Below are 23,396 nucleotides of genomic sequence, written 5' to 3' on the forward strand. Positions count from 1 at the left end.
AAGAAAACCTTCCACGTTCTGTGGTAGATCTTAGCGGACGTGGGCTTCCTAGCCTGTCTCATGGTGGCCACGACCCCTTGAGATAATCCTGAAGATGCTAGTATCCAGGACTCAATGGCCACACAGTCAGGTTCAGGGCCGCAGAATTGAGATGGAAAAACGGCCCTTGTGACAGTAAGTCTGGCCGGTCTGGTAGCGCCCACGGTTGGCCGACCGTGAGATGCCACAGATCCGGATACCACGACCTTCTCGGCCAGTCTGGGGCGACGAGCAGGGCGCGGCGGCAATCGGACCTGATCTTGCGTAGTACTCTGGGCAATTGTGCCAGAGGGGGAAACACATAGGGCAGTTGGAACTGCGACCAATCTTGCACTAAGGCGTCTGCCGCCAGAGCTCTGTGATCGCGAGACCGTGCCATGAAATTTGGGACCTTGTTGTTGTGCCGGGACGCCATTAGATCGACGTCCGGCCTTCCCCAGCGGCGACAGATTTCCTGAAACACGTCCGGGTGAAGGGACCATTCCCCTGCGTCCATACCCTGGCGACTGAGGAAGTCCGCTTCCCAGTTTTCCACGCCGGGAATGTGAACTGCGGATATGGTGGAGGCCGTGGCTTCCACCCACATCAGAATCCGCCAGACTTCCTGGAAGGCTTGCCGACTGCGTGTCCCGCCTTGGTGGTTGATGTATGCCACCGCCGTGGAGTTGTCCGACTGAATTCGGATCTGCTTTCCTTCCAGCCACTGCTGAAAGGCTTGTAGGGCAAGATACACTGCCCTGATTTCCAGAACATTGATCTGAAGGGTGGACTCCTGCTGAGTCCACGTACCCTGAGCCCTGTGGTGGAGAAAAACTGCTCCCCACCCTGACAGACTCGCGTCTGTCGTGACCACCGCCCAGGATGGGGGTAGGAAGGACCTTCCCTGTGATAATGAGGTGGGAAGAAGCCACCATTGAAGAGAGTCCTTGGCCGTCTGGGAAAGGGAGACTTTCCTGTCTAAGGACGTCGACTTCCCGTCCCATTGACGGAGAATGTCCCATTGAAGTGGGTGCAGATGAAACTGTGCAAACGGAACTGCCTCCATTGCTGCCACCATCTTCCCCAGGAAGTGCATGAGGCGTCTTAAGGGGTGCGACTGGCCCTGAAGGAGAGAGTGCACCCCTGTCTGTAGTGAACGCTGCTTGTCCATCGGAAGCTTCACTGTCGCTGAGAGAGTATGAAACTCCATGCCAAGATATGTTAGTGATTGGGTCGGGGACAGATTTGACTTTGAAAAGTTGATGATCCACCCGAAAGTCTGGAGAGTCTCCAGCGCAACGTTCAGGCTGTGTTGGCATGCCTCTTGAGAGGGTGCCTTGACAAGTAGATCGTCCAAGTAAGGGATCACCGAGTGTCCCTGAGAGTGCAAGACTGCTACCACTGCTGCCATGACCTTGGTGAAAACCCGTGGGGCTGTCGCCAGACCAAACGGCAGGGCTATGAACTGAAAGTGTTCGTCTCCTACAACGAAGCGTAGAAAACGGTGGTGCTCTGGAGCAATCGGCACGTGGAGATAAGCATCTTTGATGTCTATTGATGCTAGGAAATCTCCTTGAGACATCGAGGCAATGACGGAGCGGAGGGATTCCATCCGGAACCGCCTGGTTTTCACGTGCTTGTTGAGCAGTTTTAGGTCCAGAACAGGACGGAAAGAGCCGTCCTTTTTTGGCACCACAAATAGATTGGAGTAAAAACCCTGACCTCTTTCCAGGAGAGGAACCGGGATCACCACTCCCTCTGCCCTTAGAGAGCACACCGCTTGCAGAAGAGCATCGGTTCGGTCGGGATGTGGGGAAGTTCTGAAGAACCGAGGCGGAGGACGAGAACTGAACTCTATCCGGTACCCGTGAGACAAGATGTCTGTTACCCACCGGTCTTTGACCTGTGGCAGCCAAATGCCGCAAAAGCGGGAGAGCCTGCCACCGACCGAGGATGCGGAGAGAGGAGGCCGAAAGTCATGAGGCAGCCGGCTTGGAAGCGGTTCCTCCGGCTGCTTTCTTTGGACGTGAGTGAGTCCGCCAGGGATCTGAGCTCCTCTGTTCCTTCTGAGTCCTTTTGGACGAGGAGAATTGGGCCCTGCCCGAACCTCGAAAGGACCGAAACCTCGACTGTCCCTTCCACTGCTGAGGTTTGTTTGATCTGGGCTGGGGTAAGGAAGAGTCCTTGCCCTTGGACTGTTTAATGATTTCCGCCAATTGCTCACCAAACAGCCTGTCTTGAGATAATGGCAAACTGGTTAAGCATTTTTTGGAAGCAGAATCTGCTTTCCATTCTTTTAACCATAAGGCTCTGCGTAAAACCACCGAGTTGGCGGACGCCATTGACGTACGGCTGGTAGAGTCCAAGACCGCATTGATAGCGTAAGTCGCAAACGCAGACATTTGCGAGGTCAAGGACGCCACTCGCGGCACTGATGGACGTATGATCGAGTCCACCTGCGCTAGACCAGCTGAAATAGCTTGGAGTGCCCACACGGCTGCGAATGCTGGAGCAAACGACACACCGATAGCTTCATAGACAGATTTCAACCAAAGGTCCATCTGTCTGTCATTGGCATCTTTAAGTGAAGCCCCATCTTCCACTGCAACTATGGATCTAGCCGCAAGCCTGGAGATTGGGGGGTCCACCTTTGGACACTGGGTCCAGCGTTTGACCACGTCAGGGGGAAAGGGATAACGTGTATCCTTAAGACGTTTGGAGAAACGCTTATCTGGAGAAGCATGGTGTTTCTGGACTGCTTCTCTGAAGTCCGCGTGGTCCAGAAAAGAGCTCAATTTACGTTTGGGATACCTAAAATGGAATTTCTCCTGCTGTGCTGCTGCATCCTCCGCTGGAGGGGAAATATCCAGCAGTCTATTGATGGCCGCTATAAGGTCATTCACCATGGCGTCACCATCAGGGGTATCCAGGTTGAGAGCAGTCTCAGGATTAGACTCCTGATCACCTAGTTCTGTCTCATCATACAGAGAATCCTCTCGCTGAGACCCTGACCAGCGTGATGACGCCGAGGGTCTCTCCCAGCGAGCTCGCTTAGGCTGCCTGGGACTGTCGTCCGAGTCAGAGCCTTCAGCCTGTGATGCCTGGGACCCCCTTGGAGCACGGATTAGTTCCAACTGAGGGGGACCGGGGAACATTGAATCAGCAGTGCCCGTGGTCTGAGTGACCGGCCTGGACTGCAAAGTTTCTAGAATTTTTGTCATAGTCACAGACATCTTATCAGCAAAAACTGCAAACTCTGTCCCCGTCACCGGGGCAGGGTTCACAGGCGTCTCTGCCTGGGCCACTACTAGCATAGACTGCGGCTGACGAAGTGGCACAGGGACCGAACATTGCACACAATGGGGGTCAGTGGAACCTGCCGGTAGATCAGCCCCACATGCGGTACAGGCAGCATATGAAGCCCGTGCCTTGGCACCCTTGCTTTTTGCGGATGACATGCTGTTGTCTCCTCAGAGCAATATAGGGGTATAAGCCAAGAAGCGACCGTACAGTGCAATGTATATATATATATGTACAAACAAAAGTACACAAAACAACACTGTGGCACTAGTGGGGTCAGCACTTAGGTGCTGCTTACCGCCCGCTTAATAGCGGGTGTGTGGTCGCCAGAATCCCCTGTCTGGGTCTCCCAGGGCTATGTCCGTTCTCCAGCTCAGACTGCGTGCAGGAATGGCTGCCAGCGTCCTGTGAAGAGGGGCGGGCCGTGGGCGTGCTGCAGACAAAGAGCGGGAACTGGCGTCCCACTGTGCCCAGTGAGAGGGCTGGAGTATGTAAATAAGACTCCAGCCCTCGGCGCTGACTACTGTACAGCGTCTCTCCCCTGCCCTGACTGACCGGGCAGGGGGCGGGAACGAACGTAACTAGGCCGCAGAAGCCGGGGACTAGATTTATCAGCGCTGCCGTCGTAAAAGCACGGTCGGCGCGAAGTCCCCGGCGCACCACAAGTCTCAGCCGCGCCGCTGTCTCATGGCGGCCGGCGCGGTAGTTCCCCATATAAACTCACTCAGCTAAGCTGCAGTGAGTAAAACCCCAGGCGCGCAGCGCTACTGTCCCCGGCGCACTAGAACACCCAGCAACGCTGGAGTGTGTCTGTGCCTGTCTGCACGGGGACACAGAGTACCTGAATGTTGCAGGGCCTTGTCCCTGATGGTACCCAGCTCCGTATCCAGCAGGATCTCCGGGTCTGTGGATGGAGCCCGGCCTCAGAGTCTGGAGGCCGGTAAGATCCCACTTCCCCAGAGCCCTCAGGGGGATGGGGAAGGAAAACAGCATGTGGGCTCCAGCCTCCGTACCCGCAATGGGTACCTCAACCTTAACAAACACCGCCAAAAAGATGGGGTGAGAAGGGAGCATGCTGGGGGCCCTTTTGCAAGGGCCCTCTTTTCTTCCATCCGATATAGTCAGCAGCTACTGCTGACTAAACAGTGGAGCTATGCGTGGATGTCTGACCTCCTTCGCACAAAGCTTGAAAACTGAGCAGCCGTGATCCCACGGGGGGTGTATAGCCAGAAGGGGAGGGGCCTTACACTTTTTAGTGTAATGCTTTGTGTGGCCTCCGGAGGCAGTAGCTATACACCCAATCGTCTGGGTCTCCCAATGGAGCGCCGAAGAAAGTAGGATTTTTGTGTACTCACCGTAAAATCTTTTTCTCTGAGTCTTCATTGGGGGACACAGCACCCACCCTGCTTGGTTTTTTGGTTGCTTAATTTCATTTGCCTGCTATTTTCAGCGGTCTTATGTTCATAGACCTCTTGTTTGCACGGCTGCATTATTTTAGTTACAACTTGTTTTATGTATGGTGATTCTGGTACTCCTCCTACTGCTTGTGCACCAAACTGATCTGAGCCCGCCTCCGGCTCGGGGTGTATACTGCTAGGGAGGAGCTAACTTTTTATGTTTACTTAGTGTCAGCCTCCTAGTGACAGCAGCATAACCCATGGTCCTGTGTCCCCCAATGAAGACTCAGAGAAAGAGATTTTACGGTGAGTACACAAAAATCCTACTTTTACCACCTAATCTGAGAGTGGCATAATGTAGGGTCAGAGACCCTGATTCCAGCGATGCCACTTACTGGAACTGCTCTGTGCAGTTTTGATAATCTCCTGCTGACTAAACAGTGATTTTATCATTACAGGACTACTTGTGCAGCAGGTAGTCCAGCATATGCCTGAGCTCTATATAACTGCTAGGTCTGCTGCAGAGAAATCATTGCTGTTAACAAAACGACAGCGAACAGCTCAGTAAGTGACACATCACTGGAATTAGGGTCTCTGTCTCTATCGATGGGGAGCAAAAACCTGATGACATTTTCCCTTTAAAAGAACCTGTCACTTGCCATGAAGAAGCAATTTTCTATTTCGTAGAAATGTCAGTGTTCTCCTGAATCCAGAGCAGTTTTCCTTTTGTTCCTGCACCAAGGTATGGCTTCCTTTTCCCTGTATATAAATGTATACTACACCCTCTTCACTAAGAAGAAGAAGAACCACATAAATGTTGAGGAGCACGCCCCTTTGGGTAACAAAACTGTCTGTTTACACCTAGAAGTGGTGTAAATCTGAGCCACAGTGTAGGAAATCACACATCTAGTTGATGACGGGTCTGTGTAGACCATAGTCTATAGTAGGCCTAACGGCGATCCAGGATGCCAGCGCACTTGATCAGATCATCTCTCTGGCAAACGTATCAAATAAATTGTAAAAAAAAAAAAAAATTAACATTTTTTTTATATTATAAAAAATAAAAAAATAAAATAAATCTTTATTTTTATATAGCGCTAACATATTCCTCAGCACTTCACATACATCAGGAACACTGTCCCCATTGGGGCTCACAATCTAGAGTCCCTATCTGTATGTCTTTGGAGTGTGGGAGGAAACCCACGCAAACACAGGGAGAAGATACAAACTCCTTGCAGATGTTGTCCTTGGTGGGATTCGAACCCAGGACCCCAGCGCTGCAAGACTGCAGTGCTAACCACTGAGCCACCGTGTCGCCCTGTATTGAGCAGATTAAGCAAGATTTTTTTTTATTTTTTTTAAACACCAGTCTTAAAAAAACAAAAAAAAAAAAGAGAATGGAGTAAATTGTGCCAAATTCATTTAAAAGGTGCATGGTTCTTAACTGCTTTGACTAGACCACTAGGGACCATCTATATTATATATATAAAAAAAAAAAAATATATATATATATTATATTATATATAGCCTTGACTAGACCACCTTGGGACATCTATATATAAAAATATTATATATATATATTTATATATAAAAATATATATTATTATATTATATATAGCCTTGACTAGACCACCTTGGGACATCTATATACATCTATGTATATATCTATATACATCTATATCTATCTCATATCTATCTATCTATCTCATATCTATCTATCTATCTCATATCTATCTATCTATCTCATATCTATCTATCTCATATCTATCTATCTATCTCATATCTATCTATCTATCTATCTATATATATATATATATATATATATCTATCTATATCTCTATATATATATATATATATATATATATATATATATATATATATATATATATATCTCTATCTCTATCTATATATATCTCTCTATCTCTATCTATCTATCTATATATCTATATATCTATATATATATATATATATCTATATATCTATATATCTATATATATATATATATATATATATATATATATATATATTATATATTGTCTTGACTGGACCGCCTTGAGACATATATATCGAGAGATATTCTATAATATATATTATATATCTACGTCTATACCTCGTGTGAGCAGGTGCAAATGTGCTCCAAAATTTGCATAATTTTTTTTATGCAAAACTTTGTAAACCTATAAGGTTGTTGCCCACGATTCCTCTTAATACTCCCTGCCCCTTTTGGGCGAGCATGGTGCAAAAAATTGGACATTTTGTGCAATTTGCAAGTTTATTTTGGCATAATTTGCACTAAAATGTGGCATAACGTGCTGAAATTCTGTGTGGTGCCATATTAAGTGGCATTTTCTCACCTGTGCCTCTATACGTGCCCGGCGTTCTTCCTCTTCCTTCTTCTTCCTCATGTTCTCATTTTCCTGTTTGGCTTCTGAAAACGCCTGGAGGAACTGATCGAACATCCCAAAGAACTCATCCGGTTGGATCTTGTTGTTTTCCTCCCCAAAATGTCTGGCTGATTTCCCATACTAGAAGGAAATCGAGACAGGAAAGGTTAATGTGAAATCTCAGTGTAAAGATGGCGGAGCCCTGGCACGCAGCGGTGGTATCGGTATCACCGCCACGGGCCGTACGCGCCCGTACAAGCAGCACACTTGGCACATACACGTGAAGCCGTCTTTTATCTACCCCGTGACAGTGAAGGCAGGAGGCTCGATTCTCCTACATAAAACAAGGGCCGCACCGCAGGAGTCAGGGAGCTCGCCCTCTGCGCTTTGAAGTGGCTGCGATCCTTTCATGGCCACATGGCCTTTTATTGAAACCAAATGTTTGTCTGGGGGCCATATTTGTGTTTTTCTTACTTTACAAAAAAAAAAAAAAAATAACATATCATTTAGAAGAAGCAAATGATTCCTTAAAAGTGCAGCACAAAGAAAACGGCTCAAGGTTTATTCTTTCCCCTCTAATTAAAACTGTTAATTACATGTTAGTAAATGGGATTCACCAAATGTGCAGCTCTCGTATGTGACAGTCATCTATAGACGCGGTGTATAACAGGATCATTTATCAAATGTGTCAAATATTGAAGCGTTATTGGGGTCTACGACAAGGCTTCTTCCAGATCATCTGCTAATAGTGGGGATTGCCATCATTTAGCAGCTCCATCGAGCATCTCACTATTGAAGCTATGACCTGTCCACATAATACAGCATATTGAATTTTAAACAATATGGACACCAATTTTTTTTTTTGTTGCTTAAAACATGTTTATTTTGGGCTAAACCTCATTTTTGTAAGTGGGCTTCATTATAGGGGTTATCTAGGCTTGAGGCGCAGTGTGCACGCTGTTAGGATTCTGCCGAGAGCAGACAGTCATGAGACCAGATGTATGAGATTTGCATAGATCCGGCCACATTGCAACAAAACATATCCAGCTTTACGCAATTTCCTTTAATAAGCAGTCGTGCATGTCTAGTCGGCCCATGACCACACTTGCACCTGGAGAATCCTGACAGTGTGCACTGTGAGAACTGACAAGTCTGCAGTCACATAGATATGTGGAACAATGAATATGGGAATAGAGACATGCATTACTGCTAGGAAGAACATTTAAAAAAATCAAAATTGGCCAGTTTTATGTGAGCCCAATAGTCAATGGAAGGTGACCTTGCCGCTGACTGTTGGGCTCACACAAAACTGGTCATTTTTGTGTGCTAATTATCTCAACTTTTACATGTTTTTCATAGCAGTAATGCATGTCTATATTCCCATATTCATTGTTCCACAGATTTTACCACTACAGAGTGCAACTGTCTCCTTTTTGTTACTTTGTTTTATGTTCAGTTTGTACCTGTTCACATTAGAAAGGTAGGATGTGCCATCATTTTTTTTCAGATTGCAGTCACAGAGTGATGCACACTTGCTCCCCAAGCCGGGACAACCGCGTATCATTTACTTTACTGAGTAAACAGGCATACAAATGACCGCCGATCGGTTACATTTTACCAATCCGCGATTGTATCGTGCCGTCAATCAGTCTACGTAAATGGATCCAAACAGACAACAGTTACGAAATCCACTTCAGAACAAACTCATTGACGGATGATCAAAGCAATGTGCACGGAAAAAGGCCCCGATTCATCAAGACGATTTGGACTCCAGCCTTGAAGTGCGCGCTAGATCAAGAAACGCCAAGGCGGGTGCCCAATAACGAATTTGGCCAATCCTCAGCACTTGAGCAAGGGACACAAAATGTAAGCAGCTCAGGGTTTTCTGTTGTAATTTACGACACCTTTTTAATGTAAATTATGATGAATTTGTTGGGTGCCTACTTCCTCCTGCCGAATTTTCAAAAGGTTGGCGGATTTGACCGGGATTGCTGCAAAAACACCAACAGAAGCAGCAAAAATTGTGACATTTTAAGCGGTTTTACTACACCAGAAAGTAAATGAAAACTGCTTCATGCGTCAGGGCCAAACACCTATAAAAGCTAAAGAAAATCAATTTAAAAAATATATGCCTTATAAGAAAAAGAAAGGCCCCTTATGTGCCCTTTAATTATCTGCATGTGGTGCTTTATATCCTGTGGTACTGGGGGAATCAGCGGCAAAAACTCTCTGATCAGATCATGGAATATCCTTCTAACATATCAGCGATTGCCCATAGTGAGCAAGTGTAAATCTGTAGACGCTGTGAGGGCGGGGAAAATTTGTTAAAATGATTGACGTGAAAAGTTAAGTTGGAGCCGCTTTAGTTTCCAAAAGTGAGAGCAGGAATCTGTCGTCTGGCCCTCGCCCAGTGCTTTCATAAATCTGAGGCTGCACAGCTCCGGGGTTGGGATTTGTTTCAATTAAGGACAAGTGAAATCTTTGGTACAAGTGCCGCCAGCCGTCCGGATTTATAGCCATGTACTCACCAGCTCCTTGGATTCTGCGAGAAGGTCTTCTACATCCGAGAAGCTGAAGCCCGCCACCGTAATGAACTGACTGACCACCGACACAAACTTGTCTCCCGCTATGGAGGGCTGAGACTTTTGATACTCTAGTTCCTAAATGGAGAAAAAAAAAATAGTCTATGAACTAAAGATAATATTGCAACTGTCTATAGCATACGCGGATGGGGCAGAATTAGCTAATGGGGGTTGTCCCACAATTGCTATTATTTTGTGCATAAGTTTTTGATCCCTGGAACCCCCAATGATCATGAAAACAAGAGTGTCCTGTAGTACTGAATCCATTGTGAACCGGTGTGAAAAAGACGAAGTGTTGTCTCCATTTCTGGAGACCATGGATGGAACCACAGGACCCCTGTCTTCATGATCGATTGCAGTTCCAGCAAATTAATACTTAGCTCTTCACTGTAGTTGAGTGACAGGTCTTTCCAATGTGTGTACAGCGGGAGAGACCTGTCAATCACCTAGAGCGGGGCGGGGAAAATTATCTAGGGATCGTGTAAAGGCTGCTTTACATGCAGCGACATCGCTAGCGTTGTCGCTGGTGAAAGCACCCGCCCCCGTCGGTTGTGCGTCACAGGCAAATCGCTGCCCATGGGACATCGTTAGTCTCTGTCACACAGACTTACCTGCCTAGCGACGTCGCTGTGGCCGGCGAACCGCCTCCTTTCTAAGGGGGAGGTTCGTTCGGCGTCACAGCGGTGTCACTAAGCGGCTGCGCAATAGAAGCGGAGGGGCGGAGATGAGCGGCCGGAACATCCCGCCCACCTCCTTCCTTCCTCATTGCCGGCAGCCGCAGGTACGATGATGTTCCTCGTTTCTGCGGTGTCACACGTAGCGATGTGTGCTGCCGCAGGAACGACGAACAACCTGAGTACTGCAACAGCAACGATATTTGAGATTAGAAAGATTAGAACGATATGTCAACGATCAATGATATGGTGAGTAATTTTGATAGTTAGCGGTCGTTCGTGCGTTTCACACGCTACGACGTCGCTAATGAATTCCGTGACTCCAACGACATCGTGTTAGCGATGTTGTTGCATATAAAGCCCCTTTTAGAGTCACTTAGTCTTTCCCTATCCTTAAAACTGTTTTCCCAGAAACGCGCTGGCATCTTCATGCAGTCAGGCTCTGATTCATGCTGCCTGTGGTTTGGGCGACACGAATCAACTGACTGTCAAAATGTATTACAACTGAGAATAAAGTTGGGGTAAATCTCAACCCATATCTCAGATTCTGTCCTGCTATGAATATACACAATACTACAAAATAAATGTAAAAATAAAAATTTACCCCAAAAACAATAGTCAAGAAAGTGGGGGGTGGCTAATGCTCTCAAATTACATAAAAATATAGGCGGGGGGTACTTACACTTTCCACAGCTTTCAGGCCGCTCCTCAACGTGACTATTTCTTTGTCCAGTTCGGTCATGCTTTAACAAATAAGAGGAAAATGTAAGAGGAGATAATGAGGATGTTCTGTCTGTGCAATGACAAAGCAAATGAGAAAAAGCAATATTATCTAAACAACGAGACCCCCAAAATAAAGTGATGGTATATGTGCCAGAGCGCTGGGTTCTCTCCATCTGAAGAAGTCACTTCTGGTACAAAACATTCTCACAGCATCCACTCTGCCTCAGTGTGCAGGACGCGTCTTACGTCATCCACAGGCGCCGGCATTGAGGTCCTGCGCAGGCGCACTACAATACTTCGATCTGCCCTGAGCAGGACAGATTAAAGTGCGCCTGCGCAGGACCTCAATGCCGGCGCGTGTGGATGACTTAGGACGCGTCGTGCACCAAGGCTTCAGAAGCAGGAGAAAGATGGCCAAAAGAAGAGGCGCCGCTAGCTGAGAAGGGAGACGCCCATCCGACTAGTCCCTTAGGTGAGTATTATAAAGTGTTTTTTATGTTCTACACAGCGGCCTGGGCTCTTATATACAGCATATTAGAATGCTGTATATAAGAGCCCGGTGGTGGTGGCCGCAGCTTATAGGCCCCAAATCTGGTGACAAGTTCCCTTTAAAATCCTCATCAACAAACTATGTGTGAACTTACCCTCCAAAGAGGAAGATTGATTTTTTTAAAGGGGTTGACCAGTGAAAAAAATAAAGTTATCACCTATCCATAGGACAAGGGATAGATGGATGGGTAGGACCACTGAGACCAGTACTGAGCCGGAGAACTTCTAACCCTCTACAATGTGGAGCGGCAGGTCAGATGCTCGATAGCCGTTCCATTCATTCTCTATTTGGATGTCTGAAAGGCCAAGTGCTGCGCTCAGCAGCCCCAGGGGAAATGAATGCGGTGTGGGTCGAGCATGAGCAACACCGCTCCATTTTAACGGAGATAAAAATGCCGGTACTGCTGATCGGTGCAGGACCCAGCAGTCAGACCCCCGCCAATCAGAAGGCTTTCACCCATCCTGCTGATAGACAATAAACTTGCTTCCATCTGAGACCCGCTTTAATTACAGGTTTTTGTATACAGTCATTTTAAATGACATAGAAGGCTTTTCCATCATGTGGATTACTAATTCACTAATCATCAGTAATGAACAGCTTGGTTATGTCAGTGGCCACATTATAGCTTCTCCTATGACGCTGCTTTCTTACGTTTGACGTGTGATCAAAAGTGATGAGCGAGCACTCCCATATTTGAGTGCTCGGTATTCCTAACCAGCAGTCGGATGCTTGTATGGACGCGACTTGTGTATTGAGTATAATGGAAGTCAATGGTAAACAAGCATTTTCCAGAAGATCTTCCCATTGACTTCCATTAGGCTCTGGACTTGAGCATGGTAGTGCCCACTCATCACTAGTTACAAGTACAAAGCGCCTGAGCATGGTAGTGCCCGCTCATCACTAGTTACAAGTACAAAGCGCCTGAGCATGGTAGTGCCCGCTCATCACTAGTTACGAGTACTGAGCACCTGAGCATGGTAGTGCCCGCTCATCACTAGTTACGAGTACTGAGCACCTGAGCATGGTAGTGCCCGCTCATCACTAGTTACTAGTACTGAGCACCTGAGCATGATAGTGCCCGCTCATCACTAGTTACAAGTACTGAGCACCTGAGCATGGTAGTGCCCCCTCATCACTAGTTATGAGTACTGAGCACCTGAGCATGGTAGTGCCCCCTCATCACTAGTTACGAGTACTGAGCACCTGAGCATGGTAGTGCCCGCTCATCACTAGTTACGAGTACTGAGCACCTGAGCATGGTAGTGCCCGCTCATCACTAGTTACAAGTACTGAGCTCCCGAGCATGGTAGTGCTCGCTCATCACTAGTTACGAGTACCGAGCACCTGAGCATGGTAGTGCCTGCTCATCACTAGTTACGAGTACTGAGCTCCCGAGCATGGTAGTGCCCGCTCATCACTAGTTACGAGTACTGAGCACCTGAGCATGGTAGTGCCCGCTCATCACTAGTTACGAGTACTGAGCACCTGAGCATGGTAGTGCCCGCTCATCACTAGTTACAAGTACTGAGCACCTGAGCATGGTAGTGCCCCCTCATCACTAGTTATGAGTACTGAGCACCTGAGCATGGTAGTGCCCCCTCATCACTAGTTACGAGTACTGAGCACCTGAGCATGGTAGTGCCCGCTCATCACTAGTTACGAGTACTGAGCACCTGAGCATGGTAGTGCCCGCTCATCACTAGTTACAAGTACTGAGCTCCCGAGCATGGTAGTGCTCGCTCATCACTAGTTACGAGTACCGAGCACCTGAGCATGGTAGTGCCCGCTCATCACTAGTTACGAGTACTGAGCTCCCGAGCATGGTAGTGCCCGCTCATCACTAGTTACAAGTACTGAGCTCCCGAGCATGGTAGTGCCCGCCCATCACTAGTTACGAGTACAGAGCACCCGAGCATGGTAGTGCCCGCTCATCACTAGTTACGAGTACAGAGCACCCGAGCATGGTAGTGCCCGCTCATCACTAGTTACGAGTACTGAGCACCCGAGCATGGTAGTGCCCGCTCATCACTAGTTACAAGTACTGAGCGCCCGAGCATGGTAGTGCCTGCTCATCACTAGTTACAAGTACTGAGCGCCCGAGCATGGTAGTGCCTGCTCATCACTAGTTACCAGTACTGAGCACCCGAGCATGGTAGTGCCCGCTCATCACTAGTGCTCATCACCCCCATCTGCAGAACACACGTGTAGCTCTTTGCTTTCGATATATACAGATCTTCACTTACTTGACTTTTGCAGCCTCGGGGATACTCTGCAGCTCCTCATGTAGAGTTATAATCTTAGGATATTTCTTTTCTACCACAGTTATTAGATAGTGCAAAAGGGTGATATTCCTGTAATGACAATATATCTTATTACAGTAACCATATGAATGACAGATATTGGCATAGCCATCAATCACATTCTGTATAGGCAGAGAGCCCCTGCCCTGTTGGAGCACGGTGGGTTACCCAAGAAGTGGGTTCTGAGAATCAGGACTTTTCCTATAATTCAGAGCCCAGCCTAGAATGGCTGACCCCCATCAGTCCACGAAGGACAACCGGACCCACAGGAAACTTCATATCCAGCCCAAACGCTGCAGCCGACTCAGAACTGGACTATATCACTGTTCATCTACATCACACGCAATTCCAGGAACAGAATGGGAGTGAATCCAATAAAAAGTGCATGATATTCACTCCAGGATCTGAACAGCTGAATGTCATCAGAACCATCCCTCTTCCTAACATTACATCACATCGTCCCCGCGGGACCCATTTTTGCGAGCATAAAACAAACCGCAGCTCTTGAGGGAAATTAGTGGAAGTCTCACGCTGGATTGTATATACAACACCCCCTGTGAGAGGTCAGCTACAGGAAAATGCACAAACCTTCTGGAGGAACCTAATAAAAGGCTTTGCTGTAGCATGCCTCCGCTTCTGTGAGCCAGAAGGCATCTCTTCTGCTGTGTAAGCGGTAATCCGCGAATACAATGGGGGCAGTAGCGAAGCTCAAAGCAGCCAAGTACTCCAAATTAAGGGCCAAATTTCATACACTCAGTGCAGACCCTGTTCCAACGTAAATCGACTTCAATGAGACTTTTTTTTTGGTAAAATTAACAAATCCTCAGACTTTTTCTCTGCAGACCCATTTACTCTGTAAAAAAAAAATGGGCACGCGAAAATGCTCAGACATATAATACGTAAATGATAGAAGAATATTGGATGTGTGCATGGGGCCCAACAGCGAGAGACTCTTAGGGGTACTTTGCACGCTGCGACACCGCAAGCCAATGCTGCGATGTCGAGCGCGATAGTCCCCGCCCCCGTAGCGATATCTTGTGATTGCTGGCGTAGCGAACATTATCGCTACGCCAGCTTCACATGCACTCACCTGCCCTGCGACGTCGCTCTGGCCGGCGACTCGCCTCCTTCCTAAGGGGGCGGGTCGTGCGGCGTCACACGGCAGGCGGCCAATAGCAGCTGAGGGGCAGAGATGAACGGGACGTAAACATCCCACCCATCTCCTTGCTTCCACATTGCAGCCGGGACGCAGGTAGGAGATGTTCCTCGCTCCTGCGGCTTCATACACAGCGATGTGTGCTGCCGCAGGAACGAGGAACTACATCGTACCTGTTGCTGCACCGGCATTATGGAAATGTCGGACCCCACACCGATGATACGATAATGACGCTTTTGCGGTCGTTAATGGTATCAAAAAGGATTTGCACACTACGATATCGACTGCGACGCCGGATGTGCGTCACTTTTGATTTGACCCCACCGACATCGCACCTGCGATGTCGTAGTGTGCAAAGCCCGCGCCTTAGTGGTTTTCTTTTGACTGCACCTATAAAGTATCCGGGGTGTAATTGACCCTTAACACGTCACTTACTTGTCGATGCTGGATTTGGTATCGGCGATCTTATTTAAACTGGAGATCTTAAACCCGTAAGCGTTTCCCCTCTGTCCTTTGTTCATGTAGTTTCCGAAAGCCAGGACCACTTCCAAGAGCTGCTTCAAGCTTTTACTCTGCAAAACCTGCTTGGAGGCTGAGCGGATGGCTGCGTACAAGGAGGAGGACAAGAAATCTGGTGAGGAGGGGGATCTACTGCAACATACACAACGGAGGCATTGGCCGTACGCGTTTGGCATAACCGAAAACGGCACATGTGACCAAAACCAGGGTGTGATCATACGAGGTCGTATTTGCGGAAGGATTTCCACAGCAAAAATCACATTGGCAATATCTGCAGTATGTTGTGCCGATATAGTGGTGGTTTCCGCTATGGATATGCCATCAACTTCACCCTATCTAAAATTGATGGCCTGCCAACGTTAAACCCGTGGCTCTGGTCTATTTATGATGCAGATTTTTTCCTCAAGTGCGAGGAAGAGATTTTGTAAAAGCTGATCCCCAACACTGGTACGGTAAAACACAACAGATCATCGCCAGTAAATGCATCCCATGTGAACAGACGCAAAGTTTCCTGCCATTGTCAACTAATAAGAAAGTCTGCAACAGGAGCACAACATCTGAGGCCACTAATAATAAGCAGAATGAAGGAACCATCACGGCTTCTTCACATGTGGGTGCCTGCAGATCAGTCCATTTACAGTGGCATGCAAAAGTTTGGGCACCCCCTGGTCAAAATTACTGTTCGGCTACGTTCTCACTGCATCTTTTACTTCGTTTTTGGTTCATTTTTGAGGTCACAAAGATGCACCTAAATGCATGCATTTCCTTCCCGCAAAGTCTATGAGGTTTCTATTTTGCTGTCCACACAGAGCATCTTTTTTTTGGCTGCGTTTTTGAAGATGCAGCATGTCAATTCTTTTTGCCAGCATTTTTGAGCCCTTCCAGTCAAATGATTTGACTTAAAAAACCGCATTGGGCAAAATGCGGTAAAAATGCATCACAAACGCATGTGTTTTTGCCACAGGTGCATTTTTTGGGGCCAAAAACGCTGCCTCTTTGTGGATGCAGTGTGCGATCATGGCCTTATTGTGAACAGTTAAGCAAGTTAAGGATAAAATGATCTCTAAAAGGCATAAAGGATTACACATTTCCTTTGTATTTTAGGCACAAAAAATAAAAACATATAATTTATTTCATCTGTTACAGTTGAAAACGTAAAAAAAGGAAAATGATCTGCTGCAAAACTTTGGGTACCCTTGGAGATCTGTGTGATAACTTTGCCCAAGGTTTGAAACTTTCATTAGCCTGTTAGGGTTTATGGCTTGTTCACCATCATTGTTTGGGAAGGTCAGGTGATGCTTCATAAAAACCCAGCCTCCTCTAACCTTGTGCCAAAAGAGCAGCTATGGGTTCTTCTAAACAGCTGCCTAGCACTCTGAAAACGAAAATGGTGGAGGCCCACAAAGCAGGAGAAGGCGATAAGAAGATAGCAAAGAGATTTCAAGTTACTCTTTCATCAGTTCAAAATATAATTAAGAAATGGTAATTAACAGGAACAGTGGAGGTGAAGATAAGGTCTGGAAGAGCGAAACTTCTGTGAGACCTGCTCATAGGATTGCTAGAGAGGCAAATCAGAAGCCCTGCGTGACAGCAAAAGACCTTCAGGGAGAGTTGTAGTACATTGACACTTGCACAAATATGGCCTTCATGGAAAAAGAAAATCCTCTATTCTGCTGACTGCTAGGAGTGCAGGTCATAATCCCACCGAAAGCGGATTGAGGGACTATCCCAAGAAAGAAGAGTCCTGGACTCATGAATGCTTCTTGGCCAAGAAAAAGGAGCAGGTTCCTTTTAAGGTGTTCTGATCATTTTTTAATAAATTACACCATGCCCCCCTTATTGCTGACTGCTCATAAATTAGCTCCTGCATGCAGGGCACAAACTCAACAGAAAGTTTAGGAGTGTGTACACCCCTCTGTGTACACCCCTCTGTGTACACCCCTCTGTGTACACCCCTCTGTGTACACCCCTCTGTGCATACAGTCAGATGTTTTTTTCTTTTTTTGAGCCCTTACATGGATGTGTGCACACTTTTGCCCGGTGTGCTTCAGGTAAGACACACACGTCAAGAGGTTTTTTTTTTTTGGACGATGCTTTCTTTGTACCTGCACCCCCATAGTTCAACAGCACATGTAAGGGTGCAAAATATATTATGATCCCCAAAGGATAGGGACACTTTAATCACAACATTAATATTGGAAGGACAGAAACACAACTCACCTTCCACCTTTGGTTTGACTTCTGCAACCCTTTCTGCAAACTTCTTTTTGAAATACAGAGACTGCAGCCGCTGCTGATAATGGTTGATCCTAGAAGTAATAATCTGATGATTAGAATATTTTCCATTATAAGCAAATCACACACACGAGGAATATTTTTTTTTTAGATTGCAACTATTTGTACCTTCAAAAAATATATCATTTATTAAAAGTTCAAATTTGATTTGAAATGGAGCAATCTGATGGGATTTTTAAGAAAATCCTCATCACAAATTCACATGCTTCTTCCTTCTGTGCAGTTTCAAAGCTTTTTTTTTCAGCCTTTTGACTATCAGATTTGATGCGGATTCTACAACAAATGCACTTTAAAAAAAAAAAAAAAAAAAAAAAAAAAAAGTGATGTCACTTGATTTTTTTTTGTTCTTCTTCTACGTACTGGTTTATTAAACCTCGTCAGAAAAAACAAAACAAAACAATTTAAAGTTTATACAGCAGTATATTTTCTCATTGAAATAAATACATAAATGGGAAGGATATAAAAAAAATAAAAAAATTCAAGTCCATACATTCCGAGCAAATTGTTTTGATCAGCCACATGTAAAAAAGCACGGACTCTGTATCAATAGTCAGCAATGGATTTGCCAGCCAAATTTTCGTTCCAGTTGGATTTATTAGTTCCTTCACAAAACGTAATTAAAGGGTTTTTCCCATCTTCATAGACTGCAATATTTTGGATACACCATCTAAATAGAAGACATTTTGCGATTTACGGCTTTTTAAAATTTTCAGCCGTTCATGAGATATTGACACTTTTCTTTTTAGCTTGTTGCTTGGAGACCGACCACCGCTGATACAGACAGCAGAACATGTGCAGAGCTTGAAAGCAATTTTATATTGGGCTTGTAAGCACGGTTTTGAACCTGGCCAGGATCGCAGTTCACCTTTAACCCCTGTTAGCTTTGGCGCGATGTTTACAAGCTAGACTGCAGCAGTGGTCGGTATCCCGGGCAACGAACTGTAAACAAATGAGAAGTGTTAATCTAAAAATTTGCATCCGCTTTTGAGATAAGCAGTAAATTGCAAAAGTGCTTGTTATCCAACAATACCATTCTATGGAGATGGAAACGACCCTTTAACTTCACTCACTAGTCTTCATAATATACTTTATATTATATTATATAATATATGTATATAATATATGTATATAATATATATATATATATATATATATATATATATATATATATATATATATATATATATATAATATTATATATATGTAGTCTGGGTATCCCTTGCGCCGCCTGGGTCTGGGTCTCCCTTGCGCCGCCTGGGTCTGGGCCTCCCTTGCGCCGCCTGGGTCTGGGCCTCCCTTGCGCCGCCTGGGTCTGGGCCTCCCTTGCGCCGCCTGGGTCTGGGCCTCCCTTGCGCCGCCTGGGTCTGGGCCTCCCTTGCGCCGCCTGGGTCTGGGCCTCCCTTGCGCCGCCTGGGTCTGGGCCTCCCTTGCGCCGCCTGGGTCTGGGCCTCCCTTGCGCCGCCTGGGTCTGGGCCTCCCTTGCGCCGCCTGGGTCTGGGCCTCCCTTGCGCCGCCTGGGTCTGGGCCTCCCTTGCGCCGCCTGGGTCTGGGCCTCCCTTGCGCCGCCTGGGTCTGGGCCTCCCTTGCGCCGCCTGGGTCTGGGCCTCCCTTGCGCCGCCTGGGTCTGGGCCTCCCTTGCGCCGCCTGGGTCTGGGCCTCCCTTGCGCCGCCTGGGTCTGGGCCTCCCTTGCGCCGCCTGGGTCTGGGCCTCCCTTGCGCCGCCTGGGTCTGGGCCTCCCTTGCGCCGCCTGGGTCTGGGCCTCCCTTGCGCCGCCTGGGTCTGGGCCTCCCTTGCGCCGCCTGGGTCTCCCTTGCGCCGCCTGGGTCTCCCTTGCGCCGCCTGGGTCTCCCTTGTGCCGCCTGGGTCTCCCTTCCTCCATCTAGATCTCTCTTGTGTTGCCTAGATCTCTCTTGCTCTACCTAGCACGTCCACACAGTGTTTCCCGTCCGATTTATTATTTTTTTTCTTTGACAGCTACATCCTAAACTAGATCATTATACGTTGGATTAATGACCACAGTAAACATTACTATCCGATATAAATCAGGGAACAGTGGGTGATGCCGCACTGCGCTGACATTCTGCTTTCTTCAGCTAGTTACAGTCTACAACTTGTAAACCAGGGAGTTGAGAAATGTGAAGGGAAGAAAAAAAAAAAAAAGTAACATGAAAATTCAATATTCTCCAGTGACGAGACCCGATAAAACAAATACGAGCGGCTTCCAAAAAGCGATATTATATGAAAAGAAAATGTTTTGCAGCTGTGAAAAGACGAAGGTTTACGCTTTCCCTACAGTGTTCTGAGAAAAGCAAAGAATAAATGTATCTCCTCTGTACAAATCACCTGGGAGAGCGGAAAATGTGGACTTTTGGGTTAATTTCATCCATCTGGCATAGGGTTTTATTACTTCAGATTTCTCCTTAGACTTGTGTATGTGCGTTCTGCTATACAACAAACCGTATAGGAGCAGTGATGGCAACGTGCGGAGCGGGAGGATATTTACAGGCTGAACCGACATTCCCGAGGGCCACAGGCCCTGATAATGCAGAAATCAGTTCTCCAGCGATAAGTGACATCACAACTGCTCAGTTAATCCCTGATGTCGTCCTAGAAAATGCATTTTTTGCAATTTTCTTAAGCAAGATTTGTAGCAGAAAAGCTTAATCCCTACTAAAAAAGAAGGAATGACCAGCATTATTCACAAAAAACAAGTTATTCCCTATCCAAGAGACGGGATAACTTACCGATCGCTGGGGATCTGACCCCATAGATCAGGACTCAATAGACTCCTATTCTGAATTGAGTCTAGGTTGCATGATCAAACGCTGTGCCATTAATTTTGCATGGGACCGCCAGTAATAGTGGGTCACTGTAACCTGCTTTATCAGGCAGGTCGAGCAAGTGCACCTCCGTTCTACCCTGAACATCTTGAGATCATTGGGGTCCCAGCGGTTGGATCAGCAGGTTATGTGCTTTCCTATGGATTGGGAATAACTTATTTTTTTTTGGAAATAATCCTTTAAACTACAACAGTTTGTGTCTAAAATTTGGTGCAAAATATCGGAATAAACTAAGCCAATGCATAGTTAGGCTCTATTCACAAATCCATGTCTATTCCTAAAACAAAACACAATATTCAAACTGACCCCTTGTATCAGTTTTGCAAAGATAAGAAGAGGTGCCTGATTGACTATTATACTCTGGGTTCTATTTCTTAGAACATAGGTTCGATAAAATGGACAGGAACCAGAACCCATAATAATTAGTAGGGCACCCTCTTCCGTTTGCATAACTGATACAAGGGGTCAAAAGTGGGGAAGGACTTCCGACAGCTAGTTATGGTCATGGGAACGTGGCACCCATAAGTTGTCCGGATGATGGGAAGGGTGTGCTCACTAGTTGTCAGGCTGGTGGGAAAGTGGTCGCCATAACCTGTCAAGGTAGTGAGGAAGGGCTTCCATCAAGGTGATGGGAAAACTGCACCATAACCTGTCCGGACGATGGGAAAGGTGTGATCACTGGTTGTCAGGATGATGGGGAAGCTGTCCCCATAATCTGTCAAGGTAGTGAAGAAGGGCTTTCCACAGCTGGTCAGGGTGATGGGAAAGTTGCACCCATAACCTGTCCGGATGTTGGGAATAGTTTACCCACCAGTTGCCAGGAGTATGGGAAAGTGGTCACCCATAACCTGTCAAGGTGGTAGGACAGTGGTACACCCAGCCAGTCAGACTGATACGGTAGTGGTATAATATACTATACTATACCACTATATAATAGTGGTACGCGGAGCCTGTCCGGAGGGGAAAGTTGGACCATGATTGGACATTCTGTTCTGTTTTAGGAACAGACAAGAATCAAACGCATCATCCAGTTTTAGGAACAGACAAGTGATTTATCAAAAGACAAACGTCAAATGCATCATTCACCGTGAGCCACCGTTCTAGACTAAACTGTCTGAAGAGATGCCAGATTAAAGTTTATGATGTCTACAAATTAAGAAAGAATTAGTAAACCTGCCTCACGGTGTTCAGGTGATTTGAGTATGGTCTCCAGCCCTTACCAGTAGCTCAGAAAAGCCACATATATCCGATTGCTTATCAAACCGGAAGATGGATGTAAAGAACTAACGTGCCTGCCTGGAGAGACGTCCTAAAGTCATGGTCTATTAAATGTGAGATCATTCGGACAACCCCCACAAAAAAATATCTTAATCTTGGTAAGATTCGGGATGGGCAAGTAGAGTGGATTTCAGGTAAAACTTTTTAATGGTTAACTGCAAGATGCCCTATGTTGCCCTTGAGATTATAAATTTGTACCTGCTCATCTCAAAGAGGAATCGGTCTGGTTTGGCCATACGATCCAGCTCATGTTTGTGCTCCTCCAGCAAATCAATGTCGCTCTTCTCGGGAACAAATTTCAGGAGCTGAAAAGGACATAAACTGTGTTAGAAGTCAGGACACTCATACCTTAAAAGAAGTCTTCTCACACGTGTGTTTTAGTAAAAATTTAGAGACCAGAATGTAACAAATGTAACGGTTTAGTTTTGGTCATGAGACCCATGGAAGGTCCATACTTAGACCGTGAATATCAAGACGTCTTAAACCTGTGACAGTTTGTGAAATCGCTGTTCGTTAATGAGAAGTGTCAATATCTTGATGCATGAACCTAATCATCTAAGATTTACTACACCTTGGAGGCTCGTATATACAATAGTTATAGGACTGAGGACAAATTAAACTTGTATCCACTCATACATATGGAATGGGTGAGAATTCTTTCACCGGAGACTTTGGAGACCAATTTGCTTCTCGAATTGTACTTCCCTGGAACTTTTCCCAGGCCTCCTTCCCTTTTAATCTGGATTGTATTACCTACAAGTGTATGAGTTGGATCATGTTGTTTGTTTTGTAGTCTTTACTTTTGTATTTGCAGATATTTTTTTCCCCCAATTATTTTCTTAGATTTAAGAAAAGGTCACTGAAGTTAAAGGGAATCTACAGGTTGACATACCGTAACAAATGCTCATATAACAGTCTGTTACTGTGATAACTTTCACGCCTTAGTGCTGTTATATGGGATTATGGCTCCGTGGGTGTGGTACGGTGGCACGCACAGTCCTACATGGCTATGTGCGCCACTCTGCAATGCCCTATTAGGTCTTCTCCCATAGAGAGCGGAAAACATTCTATTTCATATGAAGTTGCAGTAAGGGCCAATACTCCGTGGTCACCATATTACCGTGCCTAATCTTATCTTAGTATTACGGAACTTTCCCCAGCTTGTAATAGCATGCGTTGTCCTGTAGATGTCACTGCTGCTATTGCGTTCTTTGCGGGTGTAAAATAGCACCTATTTTTTACCCTCCGCAAAAGGGAAATATCATATATGTACCCAATGCAAGAAAAAACTGTGCCACGTATCATGTATATATGAAGATACTGGATATTTGATATTCTCATCAATGTTCACAGTGCCAAATTCTCTCCAAAGCACAATT

The 23,396-nt window shown here is 46.2% G+C and overlaps 1 protein-coding gene across 6 annotated transcripts in view; it reads right to left on the reverse strand.

The window, feature by feature from the left end:
* Positions 1-23,396, reverse strand: part of DAAM1 (dishevelled associated activator of morphogenesis 1) — a 317,520-nt gene that overhangs the window by 30,972 nt on the left and 263,152 nt on the right. For all 6 annotated transcript variants that reach the window (XM_075330205.1, XM_075330206.1, XM_075330203.1 and 3 more), the window contains 7 exons: positions 22,216-22,322; positions 17,824-17,912; positions 15,520-15,688; positions 13,872-13,979; positions 11,038-11,098; positions 9,628-9,759; positions 7,070-7,240 (listed from right to left, as the gene is read on the reverse strand). In XM_075330205.1, coding sequence (XP_075186320.1) covers positions 7,070-7,240; positions 9,628-9,759; positions 11,038-11,098; positions 13,872-13,979; positions 15,520-15,688; positions 17,824-17,912; positions 22,216-22,322 — 837 coding nt within the window. The remainder of the gene's footprint in view (positions 1-7,069; positions 7,241-9,627; positions 9,760-11,037; positions 11,099-13,871; positions 13,980-15,519; positions 15,689-17,823; positions 17,913-22,215; positions 22,323-23,396) is intronic.

The sequence above is a fragment of the Anomaloglossus baeobatrachus genome, chromosome 12, assembly GCF_048569485.1.
Source record: "Anomaloglossus baeobatrachus isolate aAnoBae1 chromosome 12, aAnoBae1.hap1, whole genome shotgun sequence".
Taxonomy (NCBI): Eukaryota; Metazoa; Chordata; class Amphibia; order Anura; family Aromobatidae; genus Anomaloglossus; species Anomaloglossus baeobatrachus.